At 34.4% G+C, this 22,212-nt stretch overlaps 2 protein-coding genes across 4 annotated transcripts; both read right to left on the bottom strand.

The window, feature by feature from the left end:
* Window positions 1-284: 284 nt before the first annotated feature.
* On the bottom strand, window positions 285-7,289 carry LOC111396781 (protein NPGR2-like). Of its 3 annotated transcripts, none has more exons than XM_023023289.1 (6): window positions 6,709-7,289; window positions 5,709-5,989; window positions 4,989-5,289; window positions 3,156-4,369; window positions 1,935-2,088; window positions 285-935 (listed from the first exon to the last, which is right to left on the bottom strand). In XM_023023289.1, exons 2-6 carry the CDS (start codon window positions 5,964-5,966, stop codon window positions 619-621), a joined length of 2,244 nt encoding a protein of 747 aa, XP_022879057.1. In that variant the 5' UTR covers window positions 5,967-5,989; window positions 6,709-7,289; the 3' UTR covers window positions 285-618. The 3 variants fall into 3 exon arrangements, with proteins under 3 accessions (XP_022879057.1, XP_022879058.1, XP_022879059.1); XM_023023290.1 differs by having other exon boundaries at window positions 5,709-5,981; XM_023023291.1 differs by having other exon boundaries at window positions 5,037-5,289; window positions 6,709-7,286.
* Window positions 7,290-21,230: 13,941 nt separating this feature from the next.
* On the bottom strand, window positions 21,231-22,012 carry LOC111397814. Its single transcript, XM_023024789.1, has 2 exons — window positions 21,793-22,012; window positions 21,231-21,673 (listed from the first exon to the last, which is right to left on the bottom strand). Exons 1-2 carry the CDS (start codon window positions 22,010-22,012, stop codon window positions 21,231-21,233), a joined length of 663 nt encoding a protein of 220 aa, XP_022880557.1.
* Between the last annotated feature and the right edge of the window lie 200 nt (window positions 22,013-22,212).

The following is a 22,212-nucleotide window of genomic DNA, read 5'->3' as shown; positions in this document are numbered from 1 at the left end:
TAATGTTTGTTTGTTTTTTATTTTTTTTTTAAAATGAGTGGTTGAAAAAGAAAGAAATTTTTTTAACTTAATGGAAAATTGTGGAGTTAAAAATAAAAGAAAGAAAAATAAAATGTAATAAAATGAATATTAATTAGGGCCAAATGGGATGTTACTCAAAAAGGGTCCCACATGATCTATTCACAACCAATGGTCATAGAATTCGTGATCGTCGGCGTGATATTTCACTAATAATCAACCCAACTACAGTTATGGAGAAACGTGTTCATACGGAAGAAAGGAGATTCAAACCATTTGAATTTTAAAATAAATAAATAACAAGGATTCAGTAAAATTGCAAAAATGCTTTATACATTTGTCGAGTCTTTCCTCGTCGTGTCACAATATCCCTCTTCATCTAGTCGACTCTCTCAATATATGAGATAAAATTTCATCAGGTTACCGCTCCCATCATACCTACAAGAAATTATGCACACACCGAACAACCTCCTTTCAAGAATACGAGCTTTCATACTTTTCAGCACACATGCAGCATAAAACTAAGACAAGATTCAAGAAACAGATCATACTTCCGTGGTATTTTCATTGGTCAAGACGAGAAATTTACAAAATAGCTCATCATCTGAAAGGCTGTACAGGTTCCGTCTCTTCAAGGAGTGTAGCAGCCTCAAAACATTCGGCAGCTTCCAGTGCTGATTCCCCACCCTCTTCCTTGTAAAGTAGGCCAAGATTATACCATGCGGAAGCATTCATTCTGTCGAGTCTAAGTGCTTCTGACAGAATGCTCCTGGCAATTGAAGAAGACTGGCTATCAATCCGTCTAAGAACCACCGCCTTGGAGACTAGACTTGGGACGTGCATTGGATCAACATCCAGAGCTCGCATAAATGCCTTCAGTGCTTCTTTGTGGCGTCCCTTTGCGTCGTGAAGCAAACCTGCATATATCGACCGAAATGAATGAGTTCACTCGACCAATCATGAATGCAAGCACGTGAACAGAAAAGGGGGATGGGAAATCAGAAATTCTGGCGGCATCTAAAACTTGCCACCTATAAGTTAATGTTTGAACATAGTATTGCATCGTACTAGACAAGACAAAATACAAAATTCAGCAGACGGGATCTTTCTAACCTCCCTTACATGCAGTAATGAAAAAAGAGGAATTGATGTTCTTAGCATCATATTATAGTTTGCGAAAGAAACCTATATTTATTATTATCAACATCATCCCAACAGGACCAAGCAAACGCCACTGTCAAACCATTTAGATTGAGGGCCTTTTCTCTATCCATTGTCGAATATGACCATTGGTCCTCTGCCTCTTCAAAAAGTCTCTCCAACCATGAGACACAATCCTTCCTGACAGAGCACTTGTTTATAGGATAAAAATCTGATCCTCAGTGAACGGTCTGAAAAAGGTGATTTTCTCCTCAAGCACCCTACAGGCTACAAACAGATATCGTACAAAAAGCCTGATAATAAATTATTGTATTTCATTCAATTTCTCGACTTCTCTCTCGAACAACTGTATTCTTTCAACAGAACCTCTTAAGATTCATGGTCAAGTTAGTGAGTTCTACCTTTGTTTGCTCCTCTGATTATCTCCAGATTCTCTCCTGAGATGAAAATTTTCTTATTACACATATCCACTATAATTGGTATCATTTGATTACTTGTGAAAAATTAAAGAGATATTGAAACAATAAACAAGCCCAACAAACTATACTCTCAAAGACCATTGCACTTGGTTCTCATATAAATGATTAAGCATAAATGCGTTCATACAAAACTGAAAAGACCAATTTGGATCTGTCTTTTTAACTTTTTCTTCTTTCCTCTTTGAGCTTTTCTTTACAATGAAACAGAAAAAAGAATGGTAGACAAGATGGAAAAAGGAAATGATATAAAGAACAATGAGTATTATATGGTTGTACCAGCCGTATGCCATCTAGAAGCAGAAAAAGAACTGATGGCTTCAGATTTAGAAAGACAGATCTCAACATCACGCCACTGGGACAATCTTATGTAGATGGAAGCCAGATCGTGCCATGTTTCCATCTCTAAATTCTTTTGGTGGTTTTTGTTTTCCTGTCAATTACATAGAAAAAATGGCACTTCAGTGTAAACATAATCTCCATTTATTTTGTTTCAGGTGGGTGAGTAGGTGGATTGAGGAGAGGAGGAAATGAGTTGATATGCTTACAGAAACATGTCCAGCCAATTTTTATGAAGTACAAAAAACGAATAATAAAAATAATAAAATCAATCATCCTAAGGAAAGCAGCAGTTCATATTATCCTGGATCCATCAAATTTGAATATATTTTTGCAACAGTCTTCTTCCATTTCATAATCAAAATGGAGATTCAAAGTACTGCAAACATGCTGACATGGAAAACGCTTTGCAGAAAGCCACAGTCGCAGATAATATATATATATATTTTTTTATTGTCTTATTTTGGTGGGTATAGTGAGGTGTAATTTGTAAATTGTGAGAACGAAGTGTGACAGAGAATTTCGACAGGCTTTTTATTGGTATGACATGGTACAATTAGATACTGTATATATGATTATATGTAATAATCTAATTATGCACAAAAATGTTATATTTAAATATTTCGTGTACTTAAATTCTCAGATTTTATGATTGTATGACAATGATTTTTCGATAAATAGATACATAATATGTATTTGAATCCTATTCACATGTAAATATTTACATTTTCATAATTATTTTAAGCAAATCAGATGATTTAGTTGATGTACAACTACAGGATTTGGGTAGGTGTTCAACTCAACTTATCCTCAACGTCTTGATGTGAATACAAAATCCTATTCCACCCTTGAACTAAATTTCAGCACTTCTGTCAAATTAAGTGCTTCGACCGTTCTTACGACTTCAATCCAAGTAGTTTAAGGTTAACCTGTATCTTGTATAGGTCTTTCTAACAGCTGCTGTCAAATTCTCCATACACATGGTTAAACCATCCTCCTTTTAACAAATAGGTTTTCAACCATCCAAGCAACAAGACATCCAAGAGTTGCTGGATTCATTTATAGAACTTAAACAACCATTTCAAATGTAACTAAATAATGTTCATCATCAGTTGCAAGGGAGTGATATATATTAGTCTAACAAGCAAGTGACAAACGCACCTTTTGCTTCTTCCCTGAACCAAAACTTTTCCTCTGAACCCGAAGAACAGCGAGAAGTTGAGTATATGTTTCTATGGCCTCCTTCACTAGATCCTGTGCAATTTGTAGTTTAGCCTTAGTCTGCAGCAATTCTCCTTGATCCCATTTTCCAGTCTGATCTAGAGCTGCATTAATGATGGTTTCAGCATCAGGAAAACGTTTCTGTGCAGATAATATTCGAGCCAAAAGTATCCATCCTTCAAGGTTAAACCCGCCTTCCAATTTAAGCAAACACTTTGCATAATGAAGTGCAGTATCCAACTTCCTTTGCTCGGCATTTTCTAAGCAAAGTTGGTAAACGATACCGGGGTCACTCATTCTTGTCATTGTCCCAGCAATTTCCAAGGACTTGAGAGCCTCAGATTGTCTTTTAAACCTCTCACTATCTCGCACACGTGATCTAGAATATGATGAAAGTGAGATGCCTAGCATGCAATTGGCAACACCTACCAACTGATGGCATTTTCCGTGCAAGTTCTCAATTGCCCTGTCAGCAAAAGAAATTCCATCTTCTGCACATTTTGTGCTCTCCCCACATATCTTTGAAGCAAATACGAAAGACAGAACACATGTAGGATCCTCATGACCTTTCAACATCTTTTTCCATAAATTCAAAGCAGATAAGTCATCACCCTCTCCATGATAACAGAGAGCTAAGATGTGAAACCTTTCTTTCCGATCTATAACCCCAGGCAGTAATTTTTCCACTTGATCAGCTAAAGCCCTTAGCCCACCTGATATAGATAACGCATATGAAAGGTGATCCAAAATTGATGGATCCCACTCAATTTTCTTGAGGGTAAATTTCCTTAAAAGAATTATCAAAAGAAGAATAGCTTCCTCAGTATTGTTTCTAGGCACAAATGCACGGTCCATTTGGGATTGCAGACTTGGGGGAATTGCTTCATCTCCACTGTACAGAAGAAAAATGGCAAACTCTTTTTGTATCTTAGCTGTAGTTTGTGCATCAAGGTTCCATTGATGTAGAAGGGCCCGACGGTAAGACAAAATAGCTTCACTGGGACAATCAGCAAGTTTCCATAATCCTGGAAGCAGCTCTACAGCCTCGTTTATAGTTTCCTGCAATTTACAGTCACCGCCAAAGTTTTCAGGCAAGCCTGCTGGTAATGAAGATTCAACAATGTCCAGAATAACTGTGCATGATTGAGCAGCTTCTGCAAAGATGATGAAATCATAAATCAGAAAACCATTCACAATTTGTCAATTCATCAATGTCATAAATTGTTTATACACTAGTTATCCAGTGCCTTTCCCTTTCCTTATAAAATATAAAAAGGACAAAAAATGAAGAGGAATTAGCAAGTAGCAAGAAATGCAGATATCTGAACTTCCTGAAGTTCTAATAAGCAGAAGTTCATGTTACAGTAACTATCTTGTGAATATCAAACTATAATTTGTTAAGTAATGTTAAATATCATTGAAATCCTCAGAGAATCTTCAGATGTTATTTATATAGATGGCTCTAACAGTCATAACCTGTATTAATGGAATCACTGTGCATTAAATATTACATTTAATAAAATACTACATTTGATATTATTCAAAACAAAGACCATTATAAGCCTGATAAGCGCAAAGAATCTTTATAAAACTAAAGAATATATATTATTTAGGTGATTGCAGTGAAGGAAAAAAGAGAATATAATAACAAACTGAACCAGCATGAAGCCATAAGATACTGTCGAAGCCAAACATTTAATAAAAAAATTTGTCCCCCCCCCCCCCCCCCCCCCTATAGTACTTGAGCTTTAAATGAGGTGGTTCATCACATACTTATTTGCAGATAACAAAAGGATGATTCACCAATAGCGTGTGAGCTACCTTTATACCTCCCAAGTGCCAGTAATGATTTTGCTTTTAGAAACATTGCTTCAAACAGCAAGCTAACGGCATGTATCGACATTGGTGGTGATGCAAAATTTTGTGACCGCCTCTTAAGAGTTTCACCACTTTTAGAAAGAGTAATTTTCACCTTTGGAGTCACTGCAGCAATGTCTATCCCTTCAAAGACATGTAAGGCCGCTTCTAGGTTCCCTTTCTGATACTCGTACCTTCCTAACAATGCTCTGGCTTCCTGGAATATGATGACTTTTTAGTCACAGTTATAGTATATAAAGAAGCTACCATTTCATTGCAGCACAAATTAATAGGGCATGTTTGCTTTTTCTTAAAAGTCAATCTTTCTTTACGTTACTTATCAGGCATGATTTTGTTTTTTTGTTTTTTTTTTGGGGCAACAAAAACTTACTTTTCTAGAAAGTAAGTCTTAACTTTCTAGATAAGTAAGTTTTAAGCACAGTTAAAAATGTTCTTACTCAAAGACTAAGCATAACCATGATACAAGTATTTTAACTCTGATGATAGAACAGATTTTGTAAAAAACATCATTACATACATGGATGAGAAAGTAAAGCAAAATTAAATCCAAATGAGTGAAAATTCAACCAAGAAACATCAAAGGTATGTTGGCATGAGAACAATTAGAGAAACAACCTCGTAATTTAAAGAACCGCTTTCGCGCAATGATGATTCAGCTTCTTCAATATTGCCAGTGTCAGGTTTCCGTTCAGCTTCTCCGGCTTGAGATGAATAAACACTGTTTGTATAATCTTTGTTTGCAAGAAATTCTGAAGAAGGGACCATTTCTTCTCCACGTGGTTGTTCCCCCGACCAAAGACACTGCATTATCTTTCCCAACTTAACACTAATCCGATCCTTCCTCCTTTCTTTAATCTGATTCTCATTCCTCATACTGTTTTAGCCCTCCTGCAAGTCTTCAAAACAATAAGACAGACAATTAGAAAAATATATATAATCATGCCTTATTAAATAATATGCAGTCATAATTACAAGCATCCCATAAAATTTCTTACAATCAGTGAACTACAGTCAGAATAACTAACCACTACATCTCAAAATATACAAAGTTCACTTGTTTTATCCAATGGTAATGTTCGGTAAGGGAGAATCAGGAATACTTCACAGTATTAACCATAAAAAAGGCTTAAATCTTGTCCATTTTAATGTAGTAGAGGCTGAGCCCATCAATCATACAGCTAAATAATCCCAAAGAAGCACAAGGCGGGGTTTACCTAGTGTGCACCTTCGGGTAGCGCCTGCGGGTTCCCTTGTCAACAAAAAAAAAAAAAAAAATCCCAAAGAAGAATTGAGAAATAGGAACTTCAAACCCAAAACCAGAATTCAATCTTCAAATTCTTGTAAACTCTCCTATGAGTTATGACCCATTTCATAATTCAACTTATATCACCCAAATCAAAGTCTCTGTAACCCCTTAATACTACCTAGTGATCGTCAGATTCACAATTCAATACACCAAGACCAAAAAAATAAAATTAAAAATAAAAATAAAACTCCAGATTCTACAAATTAAGAAAAGTTTCGTACATAAATTGCTTGAATCAAATTTAATAATCCTCTAAAACAAACATAATTATATATCAATTAAAAGAGGAAAACATATACACACGTTTACCTCTCACTGTCGAAAGAATAATACAGAAAGCAGATGTTCGAAGTCCACGTAACACCAAGACCAGCCCACATCTCTTCTTGTAACCGATCAAAAATCCCAATTCTTCAAAGAGATATCTATAATCTTCGATCAAACAAGATTCTCAAAAAGTTTAAAGAACCCTTTATTTTCTTTTTCTTCAAACAGGTTGTACAATGCAATTAAACCGAAGTAAACTTGGATCTGATTTGTAGGCAGTGTTAAAAAAGACAGAATCGAAATTTGAACAGAAGCCCGAGAAAGAAGACTTGATTTGTTAAAAAGGGAGCCAATGTAATAAAAAATCAAGAATTAAGAATATTCAATTCTGCTAAATAATTATATATGGCAGTGTGGATTTGGGAAACGAAAATTCTATAAATAGTCAATTTTATAAATTTTTAGGGTTCTAAGGTGAAGCAGGTGATGTGCTGCTACATGAATAAGTTTCCATTTCATGAGTTTTTGTGCTGTCTGCTTTTGAAAAGATAAAACGGTCACTCGTTAATGCTGACAAAAAGTTACAAATTCTCAAGGACGATCTTTGTTTTCTTCCTAGTTTCATGCCCAATAGATTATGGTTTGGAATCCATGTTGGTATGATCCATTTCTTGTTGGAGACTAATAGTACATGACATTTTAACGAAATTTTTAGACAGTATTTTCATAAATTTTTAGACAGTATTTTCATATGAGATTAATCCTTCGTTTGTTTTTGATTTTTCACCCCAAAAAATCAATATTTTGATAATTAGTTTCAATAGTCCGCTGTCAATTTTTAGTTCTTTACTCACAAAAAGAACTCACATTTTCCTTTAAAAATCACAAAATTGATTCCCATAATCACTATCGAACATGTCCTAAATATATTTGTTTTAGATTGAAGTGTATTCTTATATTTGCTTTATATAGCCTATTGTGTAAACATTTTTACCAATCTATCATTAGCACGAAAAAAGAACAAAGTTTTACCGCCTAGATTCGAGTCTCCTATGGCCATAAAGATAAAATTTTTGGCAAAAAAAAGAATAGGATAAGCTAACTTCTAGATTATGTGCCCGACTTTAAAGATCTTGAGAGATACACTTTAGGGTAAATTGCAATATTCGTCCCAAACTTTTGAGCAAAATAGCAGACGTACACTTAACCTTTTATGTTCGATTTTTGTTCACAACCTTTGAAAATTTAGTAAAGCCAACATTTTAAATGGCTTCCCCCCAAAAATCTGTCAAACTTAAATAAAATGGCAAACTTGCTTCTTTTTAACATAAAAAACAAAAATATATAAAGGAACAGAACAAAAGAACATATAAAAATAAAATTTAAGTTTTATTCAAGTTAGGGGGTAAGATTGCATTATATGGATGAAATATACTAATTTTCCAAAGATCAGAAACAAAAATTCACAAAAAAAAAAAAAAAAAATGTTGAACGTAGGTCTACTACTTTATTCAAAGGTAGGGAATAAATAGTATACTCTACCCTACATTTTGATAAATATGACAAAAAATGCCCTGTGTCGCCTTTCAAACTTTTTCCTTAGGAATTAACAAAAATGTAACATAAAAAATTGTACAAGCGAGTTGTGCTAGGCCCACGAAAAACCCGTGTGGCTCATATTGTTTAAGGTTATATATTTCATATCATGTATTTATAGCACGTTTAATATTTTTAGATTCGGAAATATTGAATACAATTAATGAAAAAGGAAATACGAGAAAATTTGGTTTGTCAGGATTAGACCAAATATTTTTATGACCATCGTTACTTTTAAAGAAAGATCTCCATTAAGAGCTGCAACATATTAGAATTAAAAATAAGTAAGCTCTTGACCCGAATTATAATTTGATTGAACCACTTTTTGGAATTGACCCAACATAGAACCAGTAACATTTGGGCCGGCCTGATCAACCGGGACACATTTGTAGCCCGCTGCAAGCAATAACAACCCCGCTAAGTTTGTCTACTTCACACTGACGAGTAGCTATTCTTCATGTTGAAGTGAATAATATTAGACGAAATAATTAAATTTTTTTCTTCATATTCAATTTAACATAGCTTTGCGTTTGATTGAGACTTGTGTAGGCAAGGAACAAGTCATGGACAAAGATAGAAAAGCAATGTTTTTAAGGGAAGATGAATTATTAATTTTTAGGTACCTAAGTTCTATTGTTTAAAAAATGCACCATATTCTCTAAATTCTAAAGCAGTCTGATTCTTAATCTATTTTCTTTGATGGGATGGTCTCAAAATTATAGTATTATTGGTATACAAAAGACAATTTTCGATATCGTAAATTCGTAACCAATTATCTTAAACATGCGACACTTGTTATGTTTACTGAAACATGTTTTGATGGTATGACATTAATCAATATAATAGACATCTCTCTTTCATTCAAGGATGATTATGTTACTAGTTAATGAGTATGACAATACATAAAGATACAATGTATGTATCACATGTAGAATCGTATCCTATTAGTTGACCTTAATTTTGTGTACATTACTGTTTATGAATGTTATTTCTTGTATTCATTGATTTATTTTTATTAAACGTGAAATGTACTGATTAAAAATGTTGGGACCATATATTTATAATAAATGTGACCATTAAGACCTAGACAATATCCTTTTCAAGAGGCCTCCTTTTTAATTTTTTAAAAGCTAACAAGTCAATCCACGTTAATAATGAAGTTTGAAATAAGCTTGTCCATGACAAAAGCAAAAAATAAAATAAAATCAATAACTTAGTCCCTGCTTATCTCCTTTTAAAATATATATATATATATTTTTAAAATTCTTGTGCTCACTTTCAACTACATATTTACACAATAAAATATTTTGATATATAAATCCAAACCTTTTCTATACTTTTTTTTTTTTAACTATACATTCTTCAAAAAACTGTTATTTAAAATTCACTTTCAAAATAATGGACGTAAAAAATGGGCTTAATAAACCTTGATAAAATAAAATGAAATTTCAAAAAAAAAAAAAAAAAAAAAAAAAAACCGAATCTAATTGAGTGAAAATGTGATCTAAGTGCAAAAAGCCCCAATTTCAACTAAATGATACATTTATCATGCAGTACACCCCTAATTTTGCAATTATGAAAAGGTGGGTGATGTAGTGGCACGACTGGTTAAGCTATAAATCCTTCATCAAATAAAGTTAAAATAAATTATTAATATATAAAAATAAAACTCTATTAGAACTCATTAAATAAACAATTAATCTAGTGGTATATAATGGGGTGTATCTAAGGGTGTATACCCCCTTACATGGGGTGTGTGGGGTACACCTGAATAAGTGTTTTTTATTCCGGTGGATCCCACACCCCATGTGAGAGGGGTGTACACGCTTAGGTACAAATGAACAATTTGATCCGAATGTCAAATGAGCAAATATATTTTAAAATTGATTTATTCAAATGAGCCACCATTTTGTATGATCATGTTAAACAATAAATTATATATTGAGTAAAGATGAAATGAATAATCAGCACATAAAGATATATGTTAATCCTTTAACGATGTTCGATATTTTAATATAGAACTAAATACGATAAATTACATAAAGATGAGTGTAATTTACACTCACCTATATTCTTTTTTAAAAAAATGTATTTTTAAATAGTATTTTGACATCATTTTAATCACACATTTTTAAATAAAATAATATTACACGTAAATCCAAAAATTTTCCTTATTTTTTAATCACACATTTTTCGTCAACACACTATTCAAAAATGCATTCTAATGAAAATAATGTGGCTCAAAAAAGGGATTAATACATAACTTTTAAGTTGTTAGGATGGCAAATGTCCCACTAGCGTCACCTTGTAATGGAACAGGGGTGGGGTATTATTTTTCTTTTATTTAATTTTTAAATTGAGGAAATTTCACGTAATGTCCATTTTCAACGAGTCATTTGCAAAAATGTCCACAATTTTGTCAATTTCCATTTTCCAATTATGTAGAGGAAAATACCATTGTTAGAAAATATTATTTCCACACAAGAATTCAAAATTTTCCATATCATTATTCATGTCAATCAACGTAGAAATGTCAATCAGCATTAAATGCCTGAATCGGGTAGGTGTGGGTCGATGTGGGTCGGGTTATGGGTTGAGTAGGTGCGGGTTGAGTTGGATCGGGTAATGGGTAAAAAATGGAAAACCTGATAGAACCCGACCCGAATACAAAAAAAATAAAAATAAATGAAGGCGGGGGAATGAAAAAATAAAAGAAACCCTTAACTAAGTCCTCTCAACTCTCACTCTCAATCTCTCAATCTTCACTCCGACCCAACCCGCCGACAACGAGCCTGTCCATTTCTCTCTTATTTTCCCAGTTGCCGTTTGCCCATCACACTTCAGAGTCCAGTGCTATAGAGTACGTTTATTTCGTTATTTTTTTCACTTCCCCAAGTCTCCCCTCTTCCTAAATCCTAAGATTTAGCTAGTTTAACATAAATTGATGTCAAGGTCACTCAGTGTCTCGATTCTATTAGGCGAGCAAATACTAACTGTTGATACAATTTGAGATAAAAAGTGGTACATGTGAGATACTGTCGAAAAGGTTGAAGAGGTAAAGTGTTTAAAGAAATCAGGAAAATGATTGTACTTTCTGTTGTCCCTGTTATTGTATCTTTTGCTTTGAGATATAATCTATATGTCAACTAAATTTGATGTTGCTAGATGATAAATAACACTAGTACGAAGTGAAGAATACTCCATTTGAGGCATATTTCGCATCTAAGTTAGGCAATAAACATGATGAAATGACACAGGTTGTGTTGCTATTATACACTCTTAGACTGTTTCAATGCTCATCGGCAACTAAATGGCTTCATTTTCGCATCAAATTTGTTCTGCATCTTGTTGAGGGTTGCATTTGTATATTGATGGTTTCTTATGGAGGAAGACTGTGATAGATTGATAGCAGATAGAAAACTTTGTCAAATCTTATGAAATGTATACTTGATTTTGCGTATGGTCTGTTGTAGTTGGCTCTAAATTTATTTAATACAAGGCTATGTTGTTGTTATTTCTTTTGCTAAAGAATATTGCATTTTCGGTTTATTTGCATATCTAAATTAGGCAATTAACTTAATGAAATTGTAGAAGATTGTGTGTATACTTTTGAACTGTTTGAATGGTGATCAACTATAAAATGGTTACATGATAGCTTCAGATCAAAAGCCAGGTTTGTTTTAATTTCAACAATTAAACAACTTAGTTTAGATATGGTATTTTATCACACCATTGTATTGTAAAAATCATTTTTCTTTCACTGCATTTTAACAAGAATGTTATATTTGATTTCATTTGTACGTTCTCATACTATTTGTTAAAGTATTGTTTTCATTTGTTTTGATTTGTAGATGAGTATGACACACCGGCCCATGTGTTGCAAGTGAGCAACACAAAATATATATCAGTTGTCCTCAACAAATTGGATCCACAGCAAAAGCGTCAGTTGGAGGACAGTTGTATAGGACATGTTGCAAAGTTACCGGAGCTAAAACTATCTGCTCAATTAATTCATGAAATGGTAAACAGATCGGTGGTATGTCGAAAGCGGTTTGAGGCTTGGTTCAAGGTGAACCAAAGGTTTGCACGATTTAGACTGTCAGAGTTCGTACTAATTACTGGCTTGAAGTACAGTCTAGTGCCTAAAGGTGCCGAAGTTGACAAAATCCTAGAGAAAACCCGTCTACAAGATAAAATATTTTCTAATATGGACCTGATAATGTGTAGTGACCTGGAGAAAGTTTTTTTGAAATGTGCCAACCGTAACGATCGTTACAAACTTGGGTTGGCAGTAATTATTGAAGGGGTATTTAATTCAAGGGATCGAAATGTAGGAATAAATTCGACAACTCTTTCCATCGTTGACGACTTGGATTTTTTCAATGCCTACCCATGAGAGACAATATGTTTTCAACTTCTCATCAAATCACTACTACGTGGATGGGGAAGAAAGGCGGACATGGTAAAAGTGAATGATTGTGATAGGATGACTTACACATTGTACGGATTCCCTCTTGCTGTCCAGGTATACATCTATTTTGGTTCATTTCAGTTCTTCTCATCGCTCATTGTTATATATCTCCAAATATAGTTATTACTGTTACAAATATCATACAGATTTGGGCGTACGAGGCAATTCCGGAGTTGGGAGCTCGATTTTCGAGTAAGACTTGTGACGATGTCTCGAGGATGTTGCGGTGGTCTGGCACGAAACAACCTCATCCTTATACTTCGCAATATATATTTTTTCATTTCGCCTATTTTTCTTCTCCTGTAGGTGTACTTGTGGGCAACGCTGTGAGCAACTGCTGCAGAAGAATTGCAGCCGTACTTCATCGATTTAGTTCCGTTGGAAGATGCAGCCGGCCCCGTTCTAGATGGTCTTGTTGCTCAATCAATAGAAATACAAGCTTGTCCAGTTGAAGATGATGTCATACGGAACGATGACAACAACCATCGACCAAATAAATCCTAGAGAAGCAACAAAGGTGGACCTCGTCATCGAGGTTTGCATCTCGTTGAAGGCAGAGAAAAAGAGCATAGGGATCCGATCGTTGAAAGACCTGTGTCTTTAGATGAGATAAGAGTTATCTTGAATGAACAACGGGAGGCATTTGAGAGCAAGATGGGGGATTTGAGGGAAGAAATGAACACAAGATTCGCTAGTCTCCAAAATGATCTGGGAGGTCATGTGTGTGGTTTGAGAAATCATGTCACTGATGAGATGAATGTTCTTCGACGAGGGTTTGATTAAGTTGCTACAGAAATTGGACAACACAATGTTAGTGCTGAGTATGGTGGATTTGGTCATGACGATCGCAGTGGAGACGAGCCCTGACATGATGTTTTCACTCCCAATATTTCTGCGGACAGACAAGATGTCGGAGAGGCAACCGAACCAGTTGTTTGCAATATCCCTGATGTGTCCATAACGTCGGGAGGTGGGGTTGGAGTACTTGGGTCAGTATATGTTGCTTGTGATATTGTGAAAGAGGCACCAGCCGTTGTACCTACAGTTGGTGTGACCATTGATGATCAACTGGTTCATGATAGCGTCGTTTCTGGACCTTTGATGGCAGCTGATCCACCTACACGTAGACCTCGATCGTTGAGGCTGAAGAAGGCTAGTGCAAACACAAAGACGCCATACACCCGATCTGGTCGCAAGAGGGGTAAGAGGGATGCGTAGAATTTAGAGGTTCGCCTATTTTGATTTATATGGTGGTTTCTTAATATGTATTTTGGTTTATGTCGTGGTACGAAAAATGTATTTTGGTTTAGACAGTGGTTTGCATATTTTTGTTTATATGGTGGTATGTAATATTTTATGGTACGAAAAATGTATTTTGGTTTAGACAATGGTTTGCATATTTTTGTTTATATGGTGGTATGTAATATTTTGTGGATGTAAACTGGTGGTTTATAAGTTAGTGACATGTTCCGAACGTTGTATGTTGAAAATAATTTATAACTTTATTATTTCATATAGTGAAGTAGGAGATGTCAATGTTCTAATGAAATGTGGAGAAATTCTATACTTTAGGTGAAATGTCGTTCTATACAAATGTACTGTCAAGTGTCCAGATTATCAAACATTTAATGTCGAGAACTACACGTCAAATGTCAAGAAATATATTGTTTCAATATAAATGTTAACGTCCCTTATATATATATATATATATATATATTTTAATAATATGTGAACATATGTGTCATTCTGTGTGATCATGTATGTGAAAATAAAATAAACTTCGTGCTACTTAACAGTTAGTAAGGAAAAATTGATTAACTCGGTTAGTTTTAATAAATTAAAGAAATTTATCGAACATTTTTTTAATATAAAATTTGAATTGTACAAAACGTTAATTTATTTTTCTGTGAATATAAAATTTTAATGGAACAAAATGAATTAAAAAGAAATTTATAATTTGTCAAAAAGTTTCAAATTCCAACACAAAGAGTGAGAACTAGAACAGGGAAATTTGCTTATGATCAATTATTGTAACACAACAAAATGGTTATGAAATTTACTTTTTCTCGTTCACTCATTATCCTCACATTCACTCTCCCATCCACACATTTACCTACAATTATTTGTCACATTCACTCACTCTTCACACGTTTTAATTAATTTTAGCTACTTCTCATTCGCTCCCCCATCCACACATTTAGCTACAATTATTTGTCACATTCACTCACTCTCCTTCACTCACTCTCTTCACATTTTAATTCAAGTTTCATTCTCACATTCACTTAGCCGGAAACATTTTCCACATTCATTAAAAAAAAACGGTAATTTGATCAGAAAAGGTAAGTAATTCAAAATTTGTATTTAATATTTGTGTTACTTAGCAGTTAGTTGAATATCTTGAAAGAAATATATATATATATATATATATATAATGTGTGAAAAATATTCAATTATGACAACACAACAAGCGAATATATTCACTATATACAGAATCTATCAACAACATTCAATTATCGTAACACAACAAAATGGTTCTGACATTTACTCACATGCACACTTTTAGCTATTTTTTCTCATTCACTCATTATCCTCACATTCACTCCCCCATCCAAACATTTAGCTACAATTATTTGTCACATTCACTCACTTTTCACACGTTTTAATTAATTTTAGTTCCTTCTTCTCATTCACTCCCCCATTCACACATTTAGCTACAATTATTTGTCACATTCACTCACTCTCCTTCACTCACTCTCTACACATTTTAATTCGAGTTTCATTCTCACATTCATTTAGCCGGAAACATTTCCCACGTTCACTTAGAAAAAACGCTCATTTGATCAGAAAAGGTAAGTAATTCAAAATTTGTATTTAATATTTGTGCTATTTAGCAGTTAGTTGAATATCTTGAAAAAAAAATATACTTTTAAATTACAATTTACTCGAAAAATCTCGTCTCCGTGTCACGGAGACGCGCTCTTCGTGACACAGTCTCACTCTCATAGTGTCATGGAGACACAAAAATGCAACCAACATTTTTTTTTGTAATATGTTTTACGTCATATGTAAACAAAAATATTACATTTTGTTTAAAATATTAATTTTTAATTTTAATTTTGTTTAGTATACAAGACGTGAAAAAAATTATATTTGTTTGAAAATATTAATTCTTAAATAATTGTACAATTAACAGTACTTTGTTTTACTATAATATATGTGTACAATCAAATGAAAATATAAATTCTTGAAAAAATAATTACAGTTGTTTAAAAATATTAATTCTTGTATAATTAATGCAAATGTCTTTATAATACGTTCTCTCTACAGAACAATGGTTTTCTGCTACCATCTTTCAGTATCCAAATTGTCAATACGTTCAAGATTTTGTAAATTTCATATATGAAAATCAACAATGTTATTTGATGTGTAGTAATTTTTATGAATTTATATATGGAGCTGTTTTCAAAGGAGACGAAGAACAATTTACTAACAAGTTGGTACACGAATTTATAATGAGACTTGTGCATTGTGGCAAAAACAATGAAATTTGGGTACGGTTAGATGACCATCTTGCTAGGTTTGGCTTACAAGAATTTTGCCTTATTACTAGACTACCTTGCCATGAACTATCCATAGAAATTGATTATAATAACGATCGTCTTAGAAATCAATACTTCAATGGCACAAAAAAATTAGCAATAGAATGCTTTTTGAAACTTTCCACATGTGTGAAGATACAGAAGATAAATTTAAACTGGGATTAGTTATGTTGGTTAAGTGTGTGTTGAAAACGACTTCACAACAAGTTGATTATAGAACTCTGTGATGGTTGAACATCTCAATGAGTTCTTTACGTATCCATGGGGTCGGATAGCATATTTCGTTTTGTTAAATTCATTGAAAGAGTCACAATTGGAAAGAATACTAAGGATGCAACAGAATGGACAAACAGAATGTAAGTATGTATTACAAGGCTATCCACTCGCATTTCAGGTATTATATTCCTATTCTAATTACTTACGTATTATGTATAATTTTTTTGTGCAAAGAATAAAATTTATACATCACATTTCTCTTTCTTTACGTTGCAGTATTGAATATAAGAAGCGTTTCCACGAATTAGACAAAAGTTTGGTCACCGTAAACACAGAACGGTGCAGATTCCATGAATCTATAATTGGAGGCCTAATACTATACTGAAGGACTCGATTGTTAAGCAATTTTTGGATACTCAAGATGTATGAATTTTTTATTTTCAATGTAGAATGACATTCGCATTTTGTTATTAACAAGTTCAATTAAACAAATGGATTTTGATAGTTTGTTGTGATTACAGATCGAAATCATTGCAGTGCTGCAGCCTACAGAGGAAGAATTACAAACACCCTGGTACATAAATCTTTCACTGTCGACTGATGATGAATATAATATATTAGATGTCATTGTCACTGGAGACGTAGATAATGTAGTATCACAAATACCGGATAACATCCGTGTGCAAGAAACGACCAGTCGTGGTACATCAAGAACTTCAACTGGAGTTGGGCCTAGTTCTGCTTCTGGTGCCTCCAGATATGTAACTGAAGACCGAATGGAAGAAATGTTGGATATGCACAGGCAACATACGATATCAGATGTGTCCAGTCTGTGTGGCAACTTGAAGGCAGAATTTGTTGAAGAATCCAGAGCCATGAACCAGGATATCCTTGAAAGCTAAAAGTAACTGTTCAAACAACAAAATAAATCGATGCAAGATTACATGCTATGTGGTATGCAGTCATACATGGATAATTCTCTATCAAATATGTTTAGCACTCATATGGCCTAGGAATCGCAACAACAAGAAGCCCATTATCAGGCGATTCTTCGAAAATAAGAAGAATTATTCCAGCAGTAACAGGAGCACATACAGTCTTATATTGATACAAGTTTATGTTCTGTCAGATCTTACATTGACGAAAAGAATGAGAATATGCTAAACAGATTATCTAACTCGGAATCCAACATGGAAGCCATTATAGGTTCCATGCAGCAGGATGATCCTCTCCATGCAAGTCCAAATCCTACTGTTCAACCGCATGAGATATCAACGTCTCAACCAACAGAAAGTGTTGACATGCGGAGAAGAGAAAGAGAAAAGAAGATGAAATACACACATGCTTCGTCATCCACAGGCCATCCCTTAGAAGATTACGACATGAACAAGTACAAAAACATTAGGAATTGGATATCGAGAAATCAATCTGGGTAACAAATGTAACTCATTCTAAATAGTCCGAATGCTAAACATTATTATATCTATGTCAAAAATTATTGGTTGAATTATTTGACAGTAATTTAAATTATGTTATACAGTGCATATTTGGACGATGGCCGTGACAATGTCTGTGGAAGAGACATGATCAAAAGTTTAATGGATCCGACGAAGGATCTGAATATTACGGTGAGTGAAGGTTTGCAATCACAATAAATTTGATTTCATAGTTAATATGTATAATATATGTTACATATATTTATTGCATTAGCATATTGAGCTGGAGCTGAAGTTATTGAGGCAGCGTATGAATGAAGATTGTACTCTCGTTAATAAAAAATATGCAATTTTGGATTTTCAATTTTAAGAGGAGTGTTGTCAGCAAATGAGGTGGCACATGAAATATAACTAGAGAGGTGAATCGGATGGAACTTACCTACAAAGCTACGTCAACGGTACATTGCCTGTAGCTGGTCGTTCGTGGATGGGATGCAAGTATTTATTAATTCCAAATTCATATCCAGGCAATGAATGTTATCTGTTTCTGGTCAATATTCCTGAATGGAAATTCTACATATACGACTGTAGCAATAATGTTCACACACCTGATGCAATCAAGGCTCACGCAGAAGCTACATGCACAATCGTTCAAACATTATTGCAGTGTCTACCCCTGTCCACCAGACGAGATATAAAGAAACATATAAATGATTTAATGAAGATGGAGATTATACCTTATCTACCGTGTGCGAACAATGGGTGAGTATTTCAACTCTTGTTATTTACTACCGTAGTTAATCTATTGTATATACTAATTTCGACTAACGAAAAATCATTTATTGTATAGGCCAAATTGCATAATGTTTGTACTCAAGTATATAAAATGCTTCGTTCTCGGGCATCCAATAGAATCAGTTTCAGCAGAGAGGATGTCAATATACAGAAGAAAGATTGCGGTCGATTTTTTGAATAACGAATACTTTCTTTATCCCTGATAGTGAAACAGTTGTCGTGGCTTAGCTGTACTTTGCTTGTGTGATTGTTGATGATCAGCTGGTTCATGATACCGTCATTTGCAATATGTATTTTGCTTTATGTGGTGGTACATAACATTAATTTTGGTTTTATGTGGTGGTACGTAAAATGTATTTTGGTTTACACAGTGGTTTGCATATTTCGATTTATATGATGGTATGTAATATGTTCTCGAACTGTCATTCTAGACAAATGAAATATCAAGCGTCAAGATTCACAGCTATGTAATGTCGAGAACGACATATCAAACGTCCGAAAATCGAATAAATGTAGAGAAATGTCGTATTTTGGCCCAAGTGTTGTTCTAGACATTCGTAATGTCAAGTGTCGAGATTAACAGCTATTTAATGTCGATAACGACATTACAAATGTCGAGAACGACATCAAATGTCAACATAAATATGATCCAACCAAATTTAACTAAGAGTGAAGGCAACCAAATGGTGTATTAACTGCAAAAACTATAGCAAGCAGGTTTATAATTACTATAGCAGTTAAAGTTGGTATGCCAAGCACAAGTACGTTCTCAACCATATTGATGTGAAAAAAGTTGTAAAATAATCACCATCAATGACTTCAACCATATTGGTCGGTGAGATATCTTATCGTGCATTCAACGGACAAGTGTTTCTCCAGTATAAAATGTTGGACTTTATTTAAATATGTACATACGAGAATTTAACAAATTCATAGCATTAGTTAGTTTTTCAATTGATTATGTCTTCATCAACTCATCATACTCCTGTTCTTGATGTTATTATCACTTTCGACCCCCCCGGGTCGTCCGCGGACTACTCGATCATCATAGACTCGAACTCGGATGATGAAAGCAATATCTTTGTTCCATATGTTTGTCAACCTTCAAACCGCCATCGTAGGATTTGCCTTCAACCAATCCCTTTTCCGAATCTAATCGACGAAATTGAACCAATTCAAGTTCATCGTGAGATCGTCCCAGTACTGGTCCAATCGAAAGCACATCATGTGATGTTGGATGAAAATGTTGGAGCAGTTCCCGTCGAAAATGAAGATGTGGTCATCATAAGCTCTGACGAGGAGTATGACAGTGATATGTCCTCTTTGTCCGTCGTGGAGGACATGTAGAAGATGCAGTCATCGTAAGTGAAATGTTTACATACATATAGTACTGCTATAAAATCCATATAGGTGATGGATATTTTTTGGGGTGATCACCGTTTTGTATAATAATTGTCTACGATATGTATTGGAGTTATGGCTTTCTTTTGTTGTGATTACCATTTTATTTGCTCCAATGACTTAGGAGAACGAGTCATTCATAGGTTGCTTTTGTATCCATTACCACATTATGTCTACAATGATTAAGAAAATCTCAGTGATAAAATAGATATGTGCTTGTTCACTTATATGATGAACAAAATGATATCGTAGTGAAATGCTCATAAAAATATATGTAAGCATCATTTCCCTTGTTGGTAGTTATACCCTAAACCTGGCCTCTCTTATTTGTATCCATTATGACATTAAAAAATGAAGTATTGTTTGTATTTAGTGAATGCCCATACGAATTTTCCTGTTTGTGCGCTATAACATTTTGAACGATAAGAATAATATAAGAGAAAAATCACAAAAAATTGGATGAATCCGTATAAAGGATTCAAAATGTATTAAAAACTTAATTTTACAACAAGCAATTGCAAATAAATGATATCAAGAGAGAACGAAGAAAGAAACAGAAAGAAGTAGAAGTCAAAAATATATTCAACAATATTTAAAACAAGAGGTAGAAAGCAAATGATACAAAAGAAAAAAATTCAAAACATTTATAATTCATGTTATCAGGGCATTTGACGATCGGAACACACAATGTCATTCAAGTATACGTGTCACTTAAAGATGTCAAATTCTGACATGTTTGCCTGTTATGTCCAGAACCCCCACATCGGCTACATTTTCGTCTCAACGTCGACCTTTCAGTTCTTGACCGTTGACGTTGGGTAGGAGGTCGACCTAGTGCTCTACGTATATTCGGGGGCAAAACTTCGATTGAACGAATAGACTGAGGAACAAACCAATCTAACTCTCGGCCAACGGGGTGAAGAACTTCGTTGTACGCAGTCGCCAATATTCTGTGGTGTAGTAAGGGGAGCACAAATCATACAATGATTTTTCTTTTACGCAAGCAGCTCAGGATGCATGTGAACATGAGATTTGTCGCATCTGAAACTCTCAATATGAACATGTGTTACCTTTAAGGTCGACAGTACAAAGTTCGGTAGCTATTCCTACCTCAAAAACGAGTTCGTCCAAATTTCGTACTGCTAAAGTTACACCGGCATCGAATGATTTTCTCAATTCATCATCAATTTTTGGTGTCACAGTCGTACTACATTTCGTGGATGCACTTTCTCTCTCGTAGAACCATCGTTGCATCAATGACGTAATATTTTCGATCAACGAGATTATAGGGAAACTTCTTTGTAGCCTTAGGACTGAATTCAGTGACTCCGCAATGTTATTCGTCATAACGTTGTACCGATTACCAACAAAATGTGCCTGTGACCAGGTGGATATACCGGCACGTTCCAAGTACGATGCCATTGACGGTCGAATGGTTCTTATCTGTGTCATGAACTGATCAAATTCCGATACACGGTATGCATCGCATCCCCCTTGAATAAGAAGATGACATTGTTACTGCTATACCTAGCAATAAGATTTTTCTCGATATGCCAAATGCAGGCACCGTGGTGAGAAAGTAGGAACAACCTCGTAATTGCCCGCTTAATACTCTTCTTCCTGTCCGACACAAACACTAGCTGGTTTGAATCATCAACGACATCTTTTAACTTTGCAAAGAACCAATACCACGATGCATTTGTTTCCCCATCGACAACACTCCACGCAAGAGGATATATTTGTAGGTTAACATCTTGCACTGCAGCTACTAGTAGTGTTCCCTTATATTGGCCCTTCAAATGACTTCCATCAACACAAATTACTAGCCTCATGTATTCTCAAAAATCACGTACACTAGGCCCGAACGCTAAGAAGAAGTACAAGAACCTATTATTCGAGTCGAGTTCAATGTGTGCAATAGTTCCTAAATTTTTCTCGGTTAACATGTGACAATATGATGACAATTTCTGGAAGCTTTCTTTGGGTGTACCACGAAGAAATCGAAGTCCCTTCTCTTTAGCCCTCCACGCTT

This window comes from Olea europaea, chromosome 7 (genome assembly GCF_002742605.1).
Source record: "Olea europaea var. sylvestris chromosome 7, O_europaea_v1, whole genome shotgun sequence".
NCBI lineage: Eukaryota > Viridiplantae > Streptophyta > Magnoliopsida > Lamiales > Oleaceae > Olea > Olea europaea.
This window is presented reverse-complemented; position numbering and strand designations above follow the sequence as displayed.

What these genes read in the sequence shown, in the direction of transcription:
- LOC111396781 (XM_023023289.1), bottom strand. Translation starts at nt 5,966, where the DNA reads ATGAGGAATGAGAATCAGATTAAAGAAAGGAGGAAGGATCGGATTAGT. An exon ending in CTTTTGTTATCTGCAAATAA is followed by an intron (nt 4,370 to 4,988) that starts GTATGTGATGAA and finishes TCATCTTTGCAG; the next exon opens with AAGCTGCTCAATCATGCACA. An exon ending in GTTCAGGGAAGAAGCAAAAG is followed by an intron (nt 2,089 to 3,155) that starts GTGCGTTTGTCA and finishes TGTAATTGACAG; the next exon opens with GAAAACAAAAACCACCAAAA.
- LOC111397814 (XM_023024789.1), bottom strand. Translation starts at nt 22,012, where the DNA reads ATGAGGCTAGTAATTTGTGTTGATGGAAGTCATTTGAAGGGCCAATAT. An exon ending in TGTGTCGGACAGGAAGAAGA is followed by an intron (nt 21,674 to 21,792) that starts GTATTAAGCGGG and finishes TTCTTATTCAAG; the next exon opens with GGGGATGCGATGCATACCGT.